This window comes from Talpa europaea (assembly GCF_964194135.1).
Source record: "Talpa europaea genome assembly, chromosome: 11".
Taxonomy (NCBI): domain Eukaryota; kingdom Metazoa; phylum Chordata; class Mammalia; order Eulipotyphla; family Talpidae; genus Talpa; species Talpa europaea.
In genome coordinates, this window is record NC_140078.1 from 10,698,626 (window position 1) to 10,715,966 (window position 17,341).

General features: G+C 54.6%; 1 protein-coding gene across 8 annotated transcripts in view; it reads right to left on the reverse strand.

Annotated features, from left to right (window-relative positions):
• The window catches only part of HNF4A (hepatocyte nuclear factor 4 alpha), a gene marked incomplete at both ends in the record, with an annotated part of 52,530 nt that overhangs the window by 14,041 nt on the left and 21,148 nt on the right, over positions 1-17,341 (reverse strand). For 4 of the 8 annotated variants that reach the window (XM_084248304.1, XM_084248303.1, XM_084248302.1 and 1 more), the window contains 3 exons: positions 3,781-3,875; positions 4,986-5,160; positions 8,980-9,094. In XM_084248304.1, the coding sequence (XP_084104430.1) occupies positions 3,781-3,875; positions 4,986-5,160; positions 8,980-9,094 (385 nt within the window). Of the gene's footprint in view, positions 1-3,780; positions 3,876-4,985; positions 5,161-8,979; positions 9,095-17,341 lie in introns of those variants that run through there. The other 4 variants (XM_084248307.1, XM_084248305.1, XM_084248308.1 and 1 more) reach the window with 1 other exon arrangement.

The following is a 17,341-nucleotide window of genomic DNA, read 5'->3' on the forward strand; positions in this document are numbered from 1 at the left end:
CATTCACCCTGTTCTACTTTCCTTTTTTGGCACTTACTGTAATTTGATCGTTTCCTTATTCTGTGCCTCTCTATGAGAAGGAAAGCTCCAGAAAGCCAGAACTTTGCCTCTCATTTGCTGCAATAGCTCTGGTGACCAGACAAAGCCTGGCACACAGTAGGTACTCAAGAAGCATTTGCTGAGTGAATGCAGGAGGCACAGTGAGCCCTGCCCTACACCGGTTTCGGTTTCTCAGGGTCAAGCTGACATCCGCCAGCTTGACATCTGAGCTACTGGCTTCTCTTGATTTCACACATGAAATAGATCAGAGAATGAAAGTCAAATAGTCTAAAGGGAGCTGGGAGTCAGTGGGCTGGACACCCCAAAGTAAGAAAGCTCCCCTGAGACGCTCCACCCTGGAGTGCCAGCTCCCAGTGCCTCTCCCCTGCCCGCGTCCGGCCCCGCCTGCAAACACCCCTCCCAGGGCAGCCACCGCCACTGCACCCACCGGGCGCCAAGGGGAGGCGGGCCCAATAAAGGCTGCAGTCAGCAGCTGCGGATAGGGCTTCTCAAGGTTAGGCGGGCCTTATCAGTGCCCGGCGCGAGCTCAGTCACGGAATGATGTTTTCCAAATGTTTGCTCAGTATTAGCAGGGTCGGGGACCTAATGTAACTTCTATTGAATATTAACTGACCTGGGCAGAGGCGCAGAGGAGGATGAGCCTGTCTTCCCAGAGAACCCCCTGAGTGAGTGCCCCTGGGGGGCTGGGCTGGGGCTTCGAGGAAGATCTCATCAGAGGTCCCCTGGCCCACAGCCAGCCTGTACCTCCGGCACCTCTGGCCTGGTTTCCTGGACTGGGTTTCTGATGCCAGACATTTGTCTTGGGTCTGCCAGTTGAGACCCAGGTGGGGTCGTCTCCCCAGCCCTTTTGACCTGCTATTGGGCCCAGTGACCCCCAGGCTTCTCCCCAGAGGCTGTCTTCCAGGAAACTCACTTCTTACCACCATGGACTAGCCTCTGGTCAAGACTTACGGGTCTATGAGATTTGGAGCCCTTCAAGCAGTCAAGAGGAAGTTTCAGGAATCTAGACTGGAGAGGATGCCTCCCAAGGCCATCAGCCCCAGTTTTCATCTGGGGAGTGGGGTGTCTGCTCAGCTCTGGGGAGCCTGAGCACTAGTCCCAACTACCCCCAACTCAGTCACTACTTATTCTCCATGTGCCCATCTGTAAAGCAGGGAGAAGGGCAGATCTGATGACCTCGTATAGGGACTCACAGACCTCAAAGCCCTTCTTCCCTCCCTGTCCTCAGGCACTGCTTTTGGGTTTTAATCTCCGAGTCTTCCCAAGGCCATCAAGCAAGAGGAACACAAGCTTGTCCCAACTCTCCTGATCACCAAGGCTTCTGCGGAAGCCTCTCTTGACTTTGGGAAGGTCCCACCAGAGTGTCGGGGCTAAAAGATTTAGGTCGAAGCCCCCCTTCCAGAACTTGACCACAGAGTCAACTGGGTACTTTGCTGCCCTGGTCACTTCTCAGAGCAGCCAAGCGAGTGCATGTCCATCTTCCATTTAAGCCAGGCATGTAAATAAGCACTGTTGACTAGCCCGTGCTCACCCGCCACCAGCCAAATCTCCTATCTTCCTGGCATAAAGCCAGCTGCCCTCAGCCAAGAAGCAATGACTCTTTTCAAGGCTAAGCTAAGGCAGAGCAGCCTGGGCTCTTGTTCCTCTTCAGGAGTCAGGAGATGGGCCTTGTCTGGTATCGAAATGAAATGAGAATGAAAGTCAAATCGGTTAAGGGCACTGGGGAGTTAAGGAGCTGGAGACTCCAAAGTAAGAAAACCCCTCTCCTGCGACCACCCTGGCTGGGGCCAGCTTCCAGCTCTGCTCCCCTGCTCATATGCAAGTCCACCCCACTCCCCTACACAGCTCCTGTGGCAGCCACCGATTCCTTCACCCACCAGGGAGCCTGGTAGAGGCAGAATAAAGGGCAGTGTCCCCTGCACAGAGCCACACATGGCCCTGGTGAGCAGCGTGCCGTGTGGGAGGCCAGGGATAGTGTGCCTAGATGCAAATCCTTTTCCGACGCCTCATTTTATAGACGGAAAACTGCAGCTCAGAAGGGGCAGAAAGTTCCCTGAAGTTTCCCTGGATGTTTGAAAAGAGACTGACCACATCCAGCACCAGGCCCCACACAGCCTAGGAAAGCCGCCAACCCTTCTCCCACCTGTCAGTTACGTGGCCTGAAATGATCACACAAGAGTTTCTTTCCCTTGAACCTAAAATCCTCGGCTGTCTGGGATAATCGGCTTCCTGACGACTAGAACCACAGACCCTTACAAACAATTCTCCACCTTTTTCTTGCTTCAAGCTGCTCATACAGGCGCCATGTCCCCATTCATATCATTTCTCATTCCACAAAATAAATCTCAACTTGGTGGAGAGGTGGGGGAAAGAGGACTATTGACAACTGGGGGCTGTTTGCCCTTTGAAGAGATCCCTGCTCCACTTTGAAAGCCAACAGGGTTTGGATGCCAGTATTCAGAGTAGGAGGAGGTCTTAGAAACCACGCACTCCTTCAGCGGGGTCAGCAAGTTCAGATTTCCCAACAGGGGTCCTGAGCTCTGTAGGGTGGATACACAGACGAGAGTTCCAGGGGAGCGGGACAGAGAAAATAGGGGCTCAAAGGCAGGGCCAGGGTAGGAGAAGCTGCCAGAGCCAAGCTTGCCTCCTTCCCAGTCGCCCGGAAAGCTGACTTGCAGAATCCTGCTGTGGGGTGGGGTGGGGTGGGGTGGGGTGGGGTGGGGTTGGGTGGTGTGTTTGTGTGTGTACAGAACTAACCAAGGGTTTGGCTGGTATGTCCACAGCTTTGGGCAAAAAGACTACAGGTCTTAAGCTAGTCCTAGAGGTGGTGGAGGTATGTTGAGGGGTGAGGGAACAGAAGAGATTTGAAAAGGAACTCAAGTTCATTGGAGAAGCAGTAAAAGGGTTTTTTTCTCCCTGAACTTGGGTTGAAAAAAGGTTAAATGATCCTGGAATCTGGGGGTAACACTAAACGTGAGTCAGAAGCTGTAGGTTCAAACCTTGGATCTGGCACTGACCAGTTGTAGGTTTTTGGCAAGTTGCTTCACTTGAACAGGTAAGTTGTGGGGTTCGGTTCCCTCAGCCATGAAAAGGGGCAGTAATGATAGTGCCACAGAGGGGTGCTGGGGGAAAACAGAGAATGGTTGTAGGAAAGTCCAGTGTGGTGTTATTAAATGTCTGCCTGGAGCAGAAGCCTTGTCAGTGAGGCTGATGACAGTTGCCTTCCCCTCCTTTTCCCAGGAGGAGTCTGGAACCTGTCCCGGTTCCCTAGAACAGGAAACCTTTGGGTTACCTGATACCCAGGAATAAAGAGTAAGGCTGTGGGGAACTGGTTCTTGGGGTAGGAAGCTCAGCAGCCCCATGTCCATGTTTGTTGAGTTCTGAGTGCGTACATGGAAATTTGCAATGTCCTACTCTACACTTTTCCTAGTGGTGGATCAAGAAAAAGCGTCCGGAGTGGCTGACTTGGGGTGGCAAAGGCAGGCAGGTGGTGGTGGCTGGGAACTGAGTAGCCAACACTGGGTGCTTATCTCTGAATCTTTCTCAAGACCAAGCCCAGCCCCTCCCTATGGTCAGATTTCCAGGCCCTTCCTCCTCTCAGTCATTAGCCAGTCACCCTGGGGCCTGTCACCTAGTCATAAAGTTGTGGTTGTGGTTGTAAATGACTGCCCGGGAGCTGGGGGAGGGGGCATTGGGGTGCAGGGGAAGGCCGAGGCTCACCTTCCTTCTTCATGCCAGCCCGGAAGCACTTCTTGAGCCTGCAGTAGCGGCATTGGTTCCTCTTGTCTTTGTCCACCACGCACTGCCGGCTAAATCTGGGGAAGGCTTTGGATGGTTGGATGGGGAAGGGATCACCTCCCCCTCCCAGGACTGAACTAAAACCCTGGCCATCTGGTTGCCCTCCATCCTCCTTGCTTTAACCCTTCATGCCAGGATTCCTCAGGCCTGCCAAAAGGAAGACTTTATGGGCTCTGTCCTGCTAAATATGGGGACACTGAGGCTAGGAGAGGCCACTTGTGGCCCCAGACCACTCATCTTGGTGTTAGAGCTGAATTGGGAACCCTAGACCCATGAGTACCAGGACGCTCATTGCTAGCACATCTGGGAAAGCCCAGAACAGATCCCAGGCTCCCGCTCATAGCTGAGTGGCGATGCGTGCCCACACAAGGCACTCTCTGGAGGAGGAAGAGGTGAAGGCAGTGTCCCACAGTAGTTATGGGTGGAGCCCTGAGTGTCAACCCAGGCTCTGCCATTGATTTAAGCTGAGTGACCTTAGGCAAATACCTAGCCCTCTCCAAACCACAGCTTCCTCATCTATAAATGGGGGGGAAAAGCCTCAAAGGGGCGTTGACAGGTAAAAATGAGATAATACTCCAACAGGCCTTGGCACAGTGTCTGCACAGGGCTCCTAAGTGACAGTTGCTGGAATTTCATTATTACTATTGCCCAGATGGGAGATGCTTTTGAAGGAGGGCTCTCCAAGGCCTTGCGAAGCCCTTGGGGTACCTCGAAAGGCCTGGGGTCAATCTCCTATGTGCCCCAGAAAAAGCACCATGTTGGAGGGTGGACCCCATCCTCTGAAGAGTCAGCAAAGGCTTGATCCTAAGCCCCATGGATCTTCATTTGCTAAATGGGGTAATAACAATGGGATTTCAGGGACAGGTAGAATCACGCAAGGATGCACCACGGTGTGTGGCATAGTCAGTGCTTAACAAAGAGCTTGCGATCAGTCAGTGAGGCTCCTGGAATAGATGTTCTCACCTGGATCCACCAAGCCTAAGACACCAGAGGCAGCTTGGAGGCACGGAAGGAAGGGCAGAGGCCTCTGGGACCCAGGTGGGGAGAAGACACACCCTAGGGAACTAAATTAGCCCAAGCGCACCCATTCCCCGGCTGGAGGAGCCAGGCTGAGCCCCACGGCTCACCTGCAGGAGTACATGTGGTTCTTCCGCACGCTCCTGCGGAAGAAACCCTTGCAGCCGTCGCAGCTCGAGGCGCCATAGTGCTTGCCGGTGGCTCGGTCCCCACAGATGGCGCACAGGGCGCTGACCCCCAGGCTGTTGGGTGTGTTGAGGTTGGCGCCTTCTGATGGAGAAGTGTCTGCAACAAAAGAGAAGAGAGTGAAGGCTCAGGGGGCTGGGGCAGCGGCCAGAAAGTCGCCTCCATGAGTCACTCACTTGTGGCTTGGGTTTAGAAAGTGATGCGGGTGTTCTGGAGACCTCCCCAGAGATCCAGCCTCCCAGACCCACGTGCCGTGCCGCTCCCGCTCTGAGATGATCTTCTATCTCAGCAAGTCCCCTGACTTTTTGGAAGCCTCATTTCACATCCACAATTTGGGGATGATTGTGACACTGACCCCACTGAGTCATTTGTGAGGGTCTGCTTCTGCCATGCTGGAGACTGTGAACCCCAGCTTTCTCTAGGTGGAAAACACCTGGCCACCTCCTCGGACACCTGTGACCCTTATAGACTGGGCAGCGTGGGCTCTGGAAGGGATAGTTCTGTACAGAGCCAAGTGCTGCCCTCTTTTCTCTTGAGTGACTTGTGGGGGGGTCTCAGCTTGGTGCTCAGGGACTCTGCAGACTCTCCCGGGGATCAGAAAGACATTCACCATGGGCAGCCGCTCATTTGCCCTCCTGGAAGTGTCACAGCAAAGATGCTTCTGGGCGCCCCCTGTCCCAGAGGCAAAAGCCACTGCATGTAGGTGAATGTGAGGGGGCGCAGTATGAGGCCTTGAGAAGCAGATCTTGGATTGGGTACTGGGAGGCCCTGGGGCTACCACTGATGCTGCCACTACCTTGCCTGTGACCTGGGCAAGCGCTTTGCCTCAACTCCCCTTGGACCTAACTAGTCCCATTGTTTTTGTTTTGAAAATTTTCAGAAGCTAAAACACTCATTTTTGGTGAACAAATCTCCCACCAAAGACAGACCTCTTGGAGAAGATGGTAAATGCTCTGGACCAGCCTCCCGGGGCAGCCACACACAGGCACAGCACACAGCATCACACACACGTTTTCACAGAGATCTGGACTCTGACCGCGAATTCCTAGCGACCATCCAGTTCAGACCTGGAGAGGGGCCTGCGCGGTGCTGCCATCGGGAGCTCAGCCCCGGAGGCCTTCTGCCAGGCTCGAGTCCCAGTTTGCCACTTCTTAGTGTGAGGCTGCCTGCCTCCCTCCCCTCCCAGCACCTCGCTTCCTCACTTACCAGAGGGGAGCAAAATCCCCCAGGCCCGTTATGAGGATTCAGTGAATCACCATGGGGGGAGTGCGCAGAACAGCACTACACCAGCTTTTATGAACTGAAAATGCTCCTGCAGGAGAAGACTGGCAGAGCCAGTGCCTTCTAGTCTCCACGCACATGCGGATCCCTGCATTTCACTTCTACCATCGTCTGGCTGAACATCCCCAGACGCCCGAGGGTGCCCAGGAGTGTGGCCTCCTCCTCTTGGTGAATTATTTCTGGAGATGGGGGTAATTGTTAAGCTGTGTTGGTGCCCTTTCTCCCTCCGCCTTGCCTCCCCCAACCACGAGGGAGAGCTAACCCCAGAACCCGTGTCTGTTCAGCAGAGGCTGGGGGAAAGCGCCCCCATGTCTGAGGTGGCATGGATTGGGTGCTGCTGGGTACATCATCTCACCCACAGGGTCAGCAATTGCCCCCCTTCTCCAGGTAAGAGCAATAAGGCTCAGAAGGGTCATTATACTCTGTGGAGGGGAGGACCCTACTCTAGCTCAGACGTACTGGAGGACTCTGGCCAATGCTACACTTGTTGGGGTGTCTGCTAGGGCTTCTGATTATCAAGGAGCCCCTACTGCTATTGCTGCTTCTGAATTGGAGGCGGGGGCAGGGAAGGAAGCTCTCCTTGGACCCCACGAATCTCCAGCCTGGGATGCATGCAGAAATACATCTCTACTTCTAGAAGACTCATTCTCCGGCAGGGGACACATGCAAACTCTCTACCTAGCAAGATGCTCAGAGTTCTTAGACCACCCAAGCAGGGCCAGGACCCCATGCTGAGCACTCAGGCCTATGGAATCCTCTGGTTTGCCCTGGGAGCGGGCACTGTTACTTCTTCCCATCTACAGATGAGGAAAGGGAGGCTCAGAGAGGAAATGGCTTGCCGAGTCCACACCAGTAGGGAGGATTTATGTCAGAATTTGAGCCCAAATCTTTCTGGCTCCAGAACTGAAGGCTGTCCTGTCTTCAGGACACCCAGAGGAAGGGGCTGGCTTTTGACTCAGGAGAACCCGATTCTGGGGAGCTGGAGGCTCTGACTCTGGAGGTGACAAGTGGCAGCACCCCAGGGAGCAGCCTGGCCTGGGTGGTGGCCAGGAGTGTGACAGCACACTCTGTCCCTGTGGGGTCACCCAGCACCCGCCTAGCACAGCAGCTAGGCGTATGCCATTGCCAGCATGTTCCTCCCCGGTCCCTCATGTGATACCCTGATGCTAAAAGCCAGTCAGACAGCAGGCCTGGGGTTGTTAAGCCATTTTGTAGAAGATACGGGGGCCAGGGGAGGGGAAGTGATGTGACCAAGGTCACGTGGGGAGTGGTTGGCAGGGGCAGGTGAGCCACTACCAGGACTGACCATAGGTGCTGCCCCGCCACCGCCTCCTCTCTGGTTGAGTGGAGCTGACCATAGGCTTCCAGATCACATTTACTTCATCTACTTCCAGAAGGGAGACAGGTGGGAGGCTGCCCCTGGCCAGTCCAACACCCCCTCTCCTGAAGCCAGCCTGGGACCAGATAGGGCCTTCCCCTGTAGGAGCTGCCTTGCTCTCATGCCTCACCCTGCCCCCAGGAGAACTGTCTACCCCCTAACCCCCTTCAGATGTGCGCTCAGCAGTGCTGGAGTGGATGTACAGACTTGGGAAAAGACACACAAAATCTGCTCTGAGACAGATGGCGCTCATTGACACACAGACATGGCGCTGATGTGAATCTCATTTGGCAAAAGGCATCATCGGAAACCCACACGGCTGCCCGCATAACCATGTGCGTGAGAGAGCACCAACCGCAGGACAGAGCTGCGCACCAGCAGGCTTCAGCCAGCGCACGCGGCCAAGCGCCCACACGGGGCTTACATGGAAAGCAGAGCAAATCCGCACACACAGCCCATGTATACAAACATCCACCTGCTGTGAGCAAGACAAACACAGCACCCCCAGGAGCCCCAAAGAACAGACATGCTCAGTGAATGAATACAGCTGCAAGAGGCACAGAACACGCACACACAGATGAATTCCGATATGCAAATGGCCCCCCAGGGGCACAGGTGTGCCGACACGGTACACGCCATCCCCCACACACACTCACATGGAAACTCATGCACACATACCAAGAGGAAGCCACGATCACACACGCAACACACTCTGCCTAGTTGGAGTCTCAGTTTCCTAACTGGGGCGTTCACACCTAGGAAAGTCCCAAAGACACCCTGAAACATCGTTGTGCCGTCACCCGCCATCTCTAGCGACAGGACATATTTTTCATCTCTTGGGACCTGGGCCCAAGGGGTTCAAGAAAGGGCCATATAGAAGGGGCCATGTTGGGCTCAGCTACTGGAGCTCAACGCCAACAGAGAGCTCCCCCACACCCCCACAGTGTTCCTGTTCCCGGTGACATGCTGAGCAGGAGCAGCTTTGAGGTAACAGGAACCGGAGGGTCTGGCGGGATCCTTGGGACCTACTGGTGCTGGAGATTTGCCCTTACAGGTTTCCCCTCACCCATAATGCCTCTGGCCATACTACCTGGGCACATTTACTTCACCTGGCAGCACCTGTGCCTGTCTAGAGGCCCAACCCACCATTTTCTCTAAGTCCTCCCAACTCAAAGTTGAGTGGCACAGATCCGCTCCTATACCTGGGCTCTCTCCCCCCCCCACAACTGGCACACCTGGGCACACATGCCCCCACCTACCATTGCCCATCGTCAACACCTGCACATTTTCAAATTCCAGAGTGGTGTAGGCAGGGTCCAGCGCAGCACTGTAGTCAGCCATGTCCATGTCGACGAGGGTTTTGGAGAGGCGCATCCTCCCCCTCCACACCTCGGTCACTTGCCCTGCCCAGGATGCCCACCCCGAAGTCTTCGGGCTGAGCCCCGGCCCCCGCCCTCTGCCCTCCCACTGCTTCCTCCCAGGTGCCTCTCTGCCTTCCTGCGTTTCAAACCGTCCTCTGGGAGGATCTGCCTGGAGTCTAGGTTAGCCTCTGCGAAGGGTGGAGGCTCAGCCTGGGAGGGGTGGGGGTTAATGGTTAATCAGCTCCCCCACTGTTGGATAGGCTGGGCGGGGCTGCAGGGATTTGGCTGTTTGTTGGTTTCTGGCTGACACCCGGGGTGCTCTTACAACTGTTGGGGCCCTAACTCACCAACACTCAGTTACCCACAGGAGCATGAAGGCACTAGAAGTCATTGGGTCCCTGACTCAGTCACCCTCGTGTCACCTCCAACCAATGAGCTTCGAGAGGACAGCACCTCCAAAAGGCCCTAATATAATTGCTTTCCCAACCATTGACTTCTACCCTTGATGCTTTGGGAAAGATAAAGCTACCCCATGGCTCGTGGATTAGAAATCTAAATCCCCGGCCCCAGACTCCAATCTTCTGGATCCTCCTTCTGGAGGCTCCGTCCTAGTTTCCCATCTCCACTGGGAGCAGAAAGGAATGGAGGTCTGGGGGGGGTCCCAGATTCACCTCTGGCTCTCTTCCCCTGCTCCCCCCATCATCCCCAAGGCTACCATCAGCCCCCCAGGACCCGCTGATCAGGCCCAGACAATTTCCCATTTCACCATCACCTCCTCTTTCTCCCTCCCCCACCCCACCCCCTAAATAGGCGGAGACCAGGCTTGTAGTCCCTCAGACCTGGATTTACATTCAGGCGCCTACCACCCACTAATCATGACTTTGGGTAAATGATTCTCCTCATTGAGCCTCAGTTTCCTCCTCTGTAAAATGCGCAATCTGACCTCAAAGGGTGGTTTGAGTATTGAAACCAAGCAAGTTTCCATCCTCACCCCCCACCCTGCCCATCCTTTGACTCCCCGTCTGGCTCCTGTTTTCTCCACCCATCTCCCCCCTTCAGAGTGGGCTAGGCAGGCTGCCTGAGCAGCTCAGAGCCCTGCTCTTGGGAGATCCTGTGCTGGGTTTAATGTTCTGCTGTTGCCGTCTTGAAATTCACAATGATTTCTGAACATAGGGTCTGCATTTCCCTTTCAACCAGGCCTGGAAATCCTGCCTGTCTTACCCACCAACCCAGCCCATGAGGCCCTCTTTTCTTCTCACGCCCTCGAGTGTCATTGCCCTCTGCTTCCAAAAGCACCTCTCTAGCTGGAGCGGTAATGGATGCGGGACTCTGGAGGCCTGGGAGCTGCCTCTTCTGCAACTGGAGGAGGGTGTGAGGGAACTGGCGACAACCGTGTGCAAGAGTGTGTGAATATGGAGAAAGTGGATGAATTAGTCAAAGAATGAATTAGCGAGTGGGTGAATGAGTGAATAATCAGGGGAGTGAATTAATGAATGGGCAAAAGGGGTGGTGCGTGTTGGAGGGGTGTGTGCAGGTGCCCTCCTCATACTCATCCAGTTATTTGAAGCCCTTTCTCTGCCCTGCACAGCTTCCTCCTCCATCTTCTCCCTTGAGCTGAGATAAAGTGGCCGGGGGAGAACAATTGTTCTGGAAGAGAAAAGGCTGGACCTGGTGGCAGGGGACTTGGGTTTAGGAGCTAGTTCGATCACTGTTCACACCACTTTCTTTAAGTCACATCTCTCCCAGGGCCGCATCTCCTGCGTCTACAAAATGGGAAGAACATCCCGGCCCAGTCATTTGTTGGCCAGAACAAGACCCAAAGGAGAGAGGAAAAAAGAGCTCCCCCAAACAGACTTTGACTTTCAATGGGATCTGAAGGAGACTTCAGCTATAGGTGGGTCCCCCATACGCCTTGCCCCACCCTGGGGACTGCTGACTCTCTCCAGTGCCTTGGGGGCAACGCGGAGCTGGGAGGAGCCCAGAGGAGCCAGAGGGGCAGCTCTGGGAAGCTGTCTGGTCCCTGTGACAGGCCACACAGGGCTATGCCTCTTTCAACCAGCCCATGTGTTCACGCCCCAGCATCCTGGGCAATGTGATGGCCAGCAGGTCGGAGGGTAACTGATCACGAAAAGAACAAGCCTTCTATCTCGAGGGATGTCATCTTAGCCTGAATTAATTGAGGTCTACAGTGGACGAGTGCTGGCCATGCCAGGCCACATACATGGGCTGTTACATACGCAATCATTATGAACCACGAATAAAGTGACTCATCACACATATACCAGCACAGGTGACTCACCGCAGATGAGGCATTCCAGAAACCTGTGTTGTAGCCAGCCCTGTCCTGACTTAGACAAACTTATATGAACAGTGCTCAAACTAGCCCCCTGCTACCAGATCCAGCCCTTTTCTTCTCCAGAACAATTGCCCTCCCTACCACAAATCCCTGTTATTTCTGCTCCAGGGAGAAGGTGAAGGGGGAGCAGAAAGCTTTGCAGGGCCGAGAAAGGGCTTCAAATAATTCAAAGGGTATGTAGAAGACGCCTGCATACACTCATGCAACACCCCCCCCATCTGCCCATTCACTAATTCACCCACTGATTATTCACTCAACCTAAGTAAGTTTTTTTTTTTTTTTTTTAAGATTTATTTTATCCATGCAAGCACTGGGTACAGTCAGGAGGATGGGAGGGCGAGAGAATTCACCAGAGCCAGAGCGGGAAACAGAACAGGCAGATTGACGAAATACACTGCTGAGGGGAGCAGCAGCGGGCTCGGCATGAGAGGTCTGTGCGCCATGTGGGACCCTCATCCGCGGCCGGGGATCGATCTGGCGCTGCAGAGGCTGTGGGCAGCTTCGCAGCCAAGGGCTCAACCGCTGCGCCACCAGGGGAGGCCTCAGCCTAAGTAAGTTTTATCCCCCTAAGTAAATCTACCCACTCAGGAACTAAAATGTGGATAATCCACTGCATACACCATGCACCCCACCTCAGCCCACAGAGACAACAGCTTTAGATACACCTCCCTTGTGTTGATGCTCGCTCCTGTAAGATCTACTGGCCCTGCCATGTAAGTAAATCATTATTTTGAAGACTTGGCTTCTCCCTCTGTAAAATAATCTAACTTGTAACTTGTTGTGAGGATTAAATGAAACAAGACTCCAAGGTTCTTAGTTTTCCACCCCAGCCCCCAACTCAGAGGAAAAAACCACAGATCTTGACACCACGTCTAGCTGGGTCAAAATCTACACTCTGCCAACTTCCCAAGCTCTGTGACCTAAGACTCTGCTTCTCTCAGCCTTCATTTGGACATCAGATAAATGATCTGGCCCTTGCTGGCAGTTGACACCACACCTAGCTGGCCCCACCCTGGGGACTGCTGACTCTCTCCAGTGGCCTTGGGGGCAACGCCGAGCTGGGAGGAGCCCAGAGGAGCCAGAGGGGCAGCTCTGGGAAGCTGTCTGGTCCCTGTGACAGGCCACACAAGGCTATGCCTCTTTCAACCAGCCCATGTGTTCACACCCCAGCATCCTGGGCAACGTGATGGCCAGCAGGTCAGAGGGTAACTGATCACGAAAAGAACAAGCCTTCTATCTCGAGGGATGTCATCTTAGCCTGAATTAATTGAGGCCTACAGTGGACAAGACAGTGGGCCCCTGCTGGCAGTGAGGGCATGGGAGTTAAAAGACCGAGCGTGCTGTTATTGGTGGTTGACTTGTTGACCCACTGACCACATGACCTGTGGGGATCAGGATCCCTGCTCAGGGGAGCTCCTGGGGAGCAGCAGTGCACCCCTGAACAAGACCTGGCCTCGGAGCCATCCATACAGTGGCTGTTCTTCACCTTTGACCTGCCCCCGTGGGATGTCAAACCCCAGCTCAAGGAGCTTCGGCTACCAGAGGGCCTCAGCGCTCACCAAGAGGTCCAGCTCCTTCTCGTTGTGGAGAAACAACGGCCTGGAGAGGAGAATGGGGGTGGGGTGTCAGCTGCCGGGCCCAGCGGCGGCTGGGGCACTCAAGCCCTGGTGTGGGCAGGATAAGGGAGCTGTCACTGAGGACCGTATCATTTTTCTTTTCAATTGTAATAATGGCTAATGTCCTGGAGAGATTCCAGGCTAGGCCCAGCACTAAGAACTTTCTGCTCTTCCCTTTTTGTCTGCTCACAGAAGTAGGGGTGATTGTCATCCCCAATTTATAGGTCACAAAAGTGAGGCTCAGAGAGGTGAGGTGATTTGCCTACTTAAGGACACACGGATCATAACTGGAGGGGCTATAATTTGAATCAGAGCTTTGGGGCTTCACCTCTTTCATGTCTCCAGGAATCTCAAAAAGAACCTCAAAATGTGGGGGCACTGGGGCTGGTGGTCCCACCATCACGAGAAGGGGAGTCTGTCCCCGCCACATACAGTTTCAAGGGCATCCTCCAGACACCGGCTGCCAGGGATGGCTTCCTCTGGGTGCTCACCACCCCACTGTCTCCTGCCTCTCCTCCCCCACCCACCACCTGGGGAGCAGTGCAGGGAACTGGGGACTTATCAAGACAAAGAACAAAAGTCGTGGAGGAAAGAAGCCAAGAGCCATCTCTGCTCTGGGGTAGGGCCCTTCAGTTTCGCCCCTTTGAAATTTCAAATTCCAGTTTGTGGACAAAGTCCTAACTTTCTCACAATATAGGTCCCCAACCACTGACCAAACTCCAGTCCAGGCAGCCAGCGGGCCCAGGGCTAGTGTGGTCCTTGTTGCTTCCTCTGGCAGCTCACAGCCCAGGGGATGGGGAGGGGCCCTGGGCCAACGGGGGTCTCCCAGGCCACGCCTGTAACCCCAGGCCACACCACAGGGACCCCCGCCTGAGGACAACCCTGGAACTGGAGCTGGGATCTGACACTTGCTGGTACCGATGAGGCTGTCAGGTAGGCCCCCTCCTTTTCTGGGCATCTGTCTCTCTCCCTTGACCTTCTAAAACGCTGCTCCCGCCTCCCTCTGGGTACAGGCCACTTTGAATTAATCCAGTCATGACCTCACAGAACTTCAAGCCTGGAATGGGTCTCAGCCAATGCTCCCATTTGGTGGATGGAGACACTGAGGCCCCCGAGGGAGTGGCATCTGGTCTCAGGGAGCTGCAAACCTGGGGCCCAGACCTGGAGCCTCTCAATGAACCCCAAGGGGTGGAGGGGATATGGCCAAGGCCGCGCAGTGGTGGTGGCTGAGCTTTGCCTTAAGGAGACCACAAGCTCCCTGAGGACCCCTTCACTTCACCGCTGCCCTCGAGGGCTCTTGCAGAGTCTCCCACAGACCCCGGATGGTGGTTTGTCCACCCAGTGACTGACGGCCGCAGGGCTGCCACAGAAGAACTTCCAAGAGGAAGATGAGGGAGTTCGGGGCTGAAGGCCAGTGGGTTTGGAAGGAAACAACATTCATGTGGTTAACTGATAACTGAGCCCCATTCTTGGGCCCCTAGAAGCCTCCTTCCTCTCTCTCCTCGGCGTGATTAAGACGAACTTACCTGCCTGCTAATCATTGCTGAGCCTGTTGATTTTGCCTTAAAAAATTAACTGGGCATGAGTTTGCGGTTTGTCTCACCCCTAACCCTGACAAGGCCTGGGTGGGCAGGAGGCCTCGGGGTTATGCAAGAGGCTGCCACCTCCCCAGGCACATGCAGCGGCCTCCTCTGCCTCTCTCCAAAGGGGAGGTTTTGCTCAACAGTCAACAGTCTGCTTGTTTCCCCCTCTGGGTCCTGAGCAAATTTGCTCTGTTACCAAAGAGAGATAAAAGCAGTTGGGGGAAGAGCTTTCCCAACAGGGGTGCAAAGCGGCAGCTTTGAGCTTGGGTTCTAGAACCATGCAGTGTCCGAGTTGAGTCGGGAGAGCCTGCAGGGAAACGTGGGCTGGGGCCTTGCAAACGGGCTGGGGAGGTTTCCGGGAGCCAACGAGTGTCCACACAGGCCCGCTTACCCGGCTTCACCCCGCACTGCCTCACATGCATGCTACCTTAATATTTCATTTTGAAGGTGAGGCTGGCTGTTGAGAAGGAGACGGGGAGAGCGTTGGTCCAGCCCAGCCTCAGGTCCTCACTGTATAAGTGCAGGGATGGAGGCCGGGGAAGGGGAAGAGACCCCTCTAAGGACTGACAGTATCCCCAGTGTCCTGGGTCTCCAGCTGGGCTAGAGAAGAGAGAGATTCTGAGACTCAAGATGTGCTCTAGACATCAGTGAACAAGATGGCGCTGGAAAGACCCCCCACTCCGTCCTCCCTCCCAGGACTGGCTGGAGGCAGAGAGGAGACTGAGAGCCACTGGCAGGCCCACGTCTGGGGGCATTCACCTGGCCCATGGGTCCTCTGAGGAGCGGCCATGAGTGCAAAGCTGGGGCTCCAGGTTAAAACCTGCCTCAGCCACCACTGAGGGGGCAACGGCCCAACAAGAGGGAGGCAGAGCCCTGCACCCTGCTGACTCCCAGCCTTGTCTCCTGGGGATAGGATAACACACTGGGTTGTCATGGGGAAGAAATGGGAGTGAAACGTGGGCCACGATAAGCATCGCCAATGTTCACAAAATTGTGCAGATTATAAGGTGTGGACTCCTTAATCTGCACAACTGCTCTGTGAGGTTGGCGATGCTTTTATCACCATTTTACAGACGTGAGCCACAGAAGGTTGAGTCATATGCCCAAGCTCACATTGCCTTTGAGGAAAGATCTGGGATTGCAGCTGGAGCAGTCCGGCTACAGTCCGTGCCCAGGAGCCCCTCCGGGCAGGCACATCTCAGGTGCGCAGTGGAAGCTGGCTGGTGTGCTCAAAGATCAAGCTCCTTCCTGAGACACATGTGGGCTTTGTAAGAGCCTAGGAAGGTTAGGGAAGGTTAGAGAAGGAAGACATGTGTCTGGTGTGGTCAGGGTGCCTTCCTGGAAGAGGTGGCCTCTGGGCAGAGGAAATGTCCAGATATGGCCAACATGTGGGTTATGGTGGAAGGGCATGGAAGTCACTGACTGGAGAGCAGGGCATTATGGGAGGCACTGACCGCAGCTCTCAAGAGGTGGGGATGTTGTGGAGAATGATCAGGAAGGAAGCCAGGAGGACTTGGGTCTGTGTGGGCGGAGTCTCCCTGCAGGCCGCCTCCTGCCAGGTGGCTTGTGACTTCTGCTGTTTCTGTCCTGTTTATGTTCCTCCCTCCTGGTTATGTTTCTGACTTTATCTGCAGAAGTGACCTTGGGAGTTAGATTGGGCCTACTCAGCCCCTGTGGGGCCTGGAGGATGATGGTGAGGCCCTGCCTGGCCCAGTCCTGGTCTTGGGGTAAAGGATGAATCCATATCCTCAGGAAATACCCATGTTTGCAAGGCCCAGGGGGTTGCCTCGACATCACTAAGAGTAAATGCTTGGGAGTCCCAAGACTCAGACCAGGCTTGCTACATACAGTTGGACAGGTTGTTCACTGCACCAAAGTTCTCTGGCAAAGAGGGTAAGTGGGAGTGGAATCCAGTCCTTGTTCCACTGCCCAGACCTACTGTTCATGGAGATATTCCTGCTCAGAACGAACTACCTTTAACTTTCACTAAGACACCAAGTAGGCCCTGCCTCAGCTCTTTTACTAGTCACAGTGTGATCTTAGGCAAGGTCTTCTCCCTCCTGGCCTGGGTTTCCATCTGAAGATCTGGACAGCATATAGCAAAGATTCAAACATGGCATGAATTAGAATCACCAGGGACCTTTAACAAACACCAGTGTCAGGGCCCTTCACAGACTAAGGCTTGATCACGGGGCAGGGGCAGCTGTTGGGTGGGCGGTTGTGGGTGTCGGTAATTTTTAAAGGCCCTAGGTGACTCTGGTGTGCAGCCAAGACTGAGACCACCGCAGGAGGGCTGGAAGCGTGGAGCTGGAGAGGCCTAGCGTGCCTCCAAATCGAACAGCTTAGCAGCTGCTCTCGAGTGAGGCGTTTCCCTGGCTGTGAAATGGAAACCACCACAGCTTCCTCACGAAGCCAGGATGCCAGCTCCGGGCCATGATCTTCAGGCAGGGCCTGGCACTGTGGCCTCACGTAGGTGCTCCTGATTCTTGGACCAATGGCTTTTTTTTTTTTGCTATTGACCAAATGAGATTGGCTTAAAAGGAAGGCCCTCCTGGGTCACGGCTTCCGCTCTGCCTTTCTCTGCTCCCTGAGGCACATCCTAGGACCGGGGTCTCCATCTTGGTTACACACCTGATGTTATTGATGTGATGATTATTTTTATTTGATATTTTACGAAACTTGTTAAAATTTTTAAAGTCATTCTT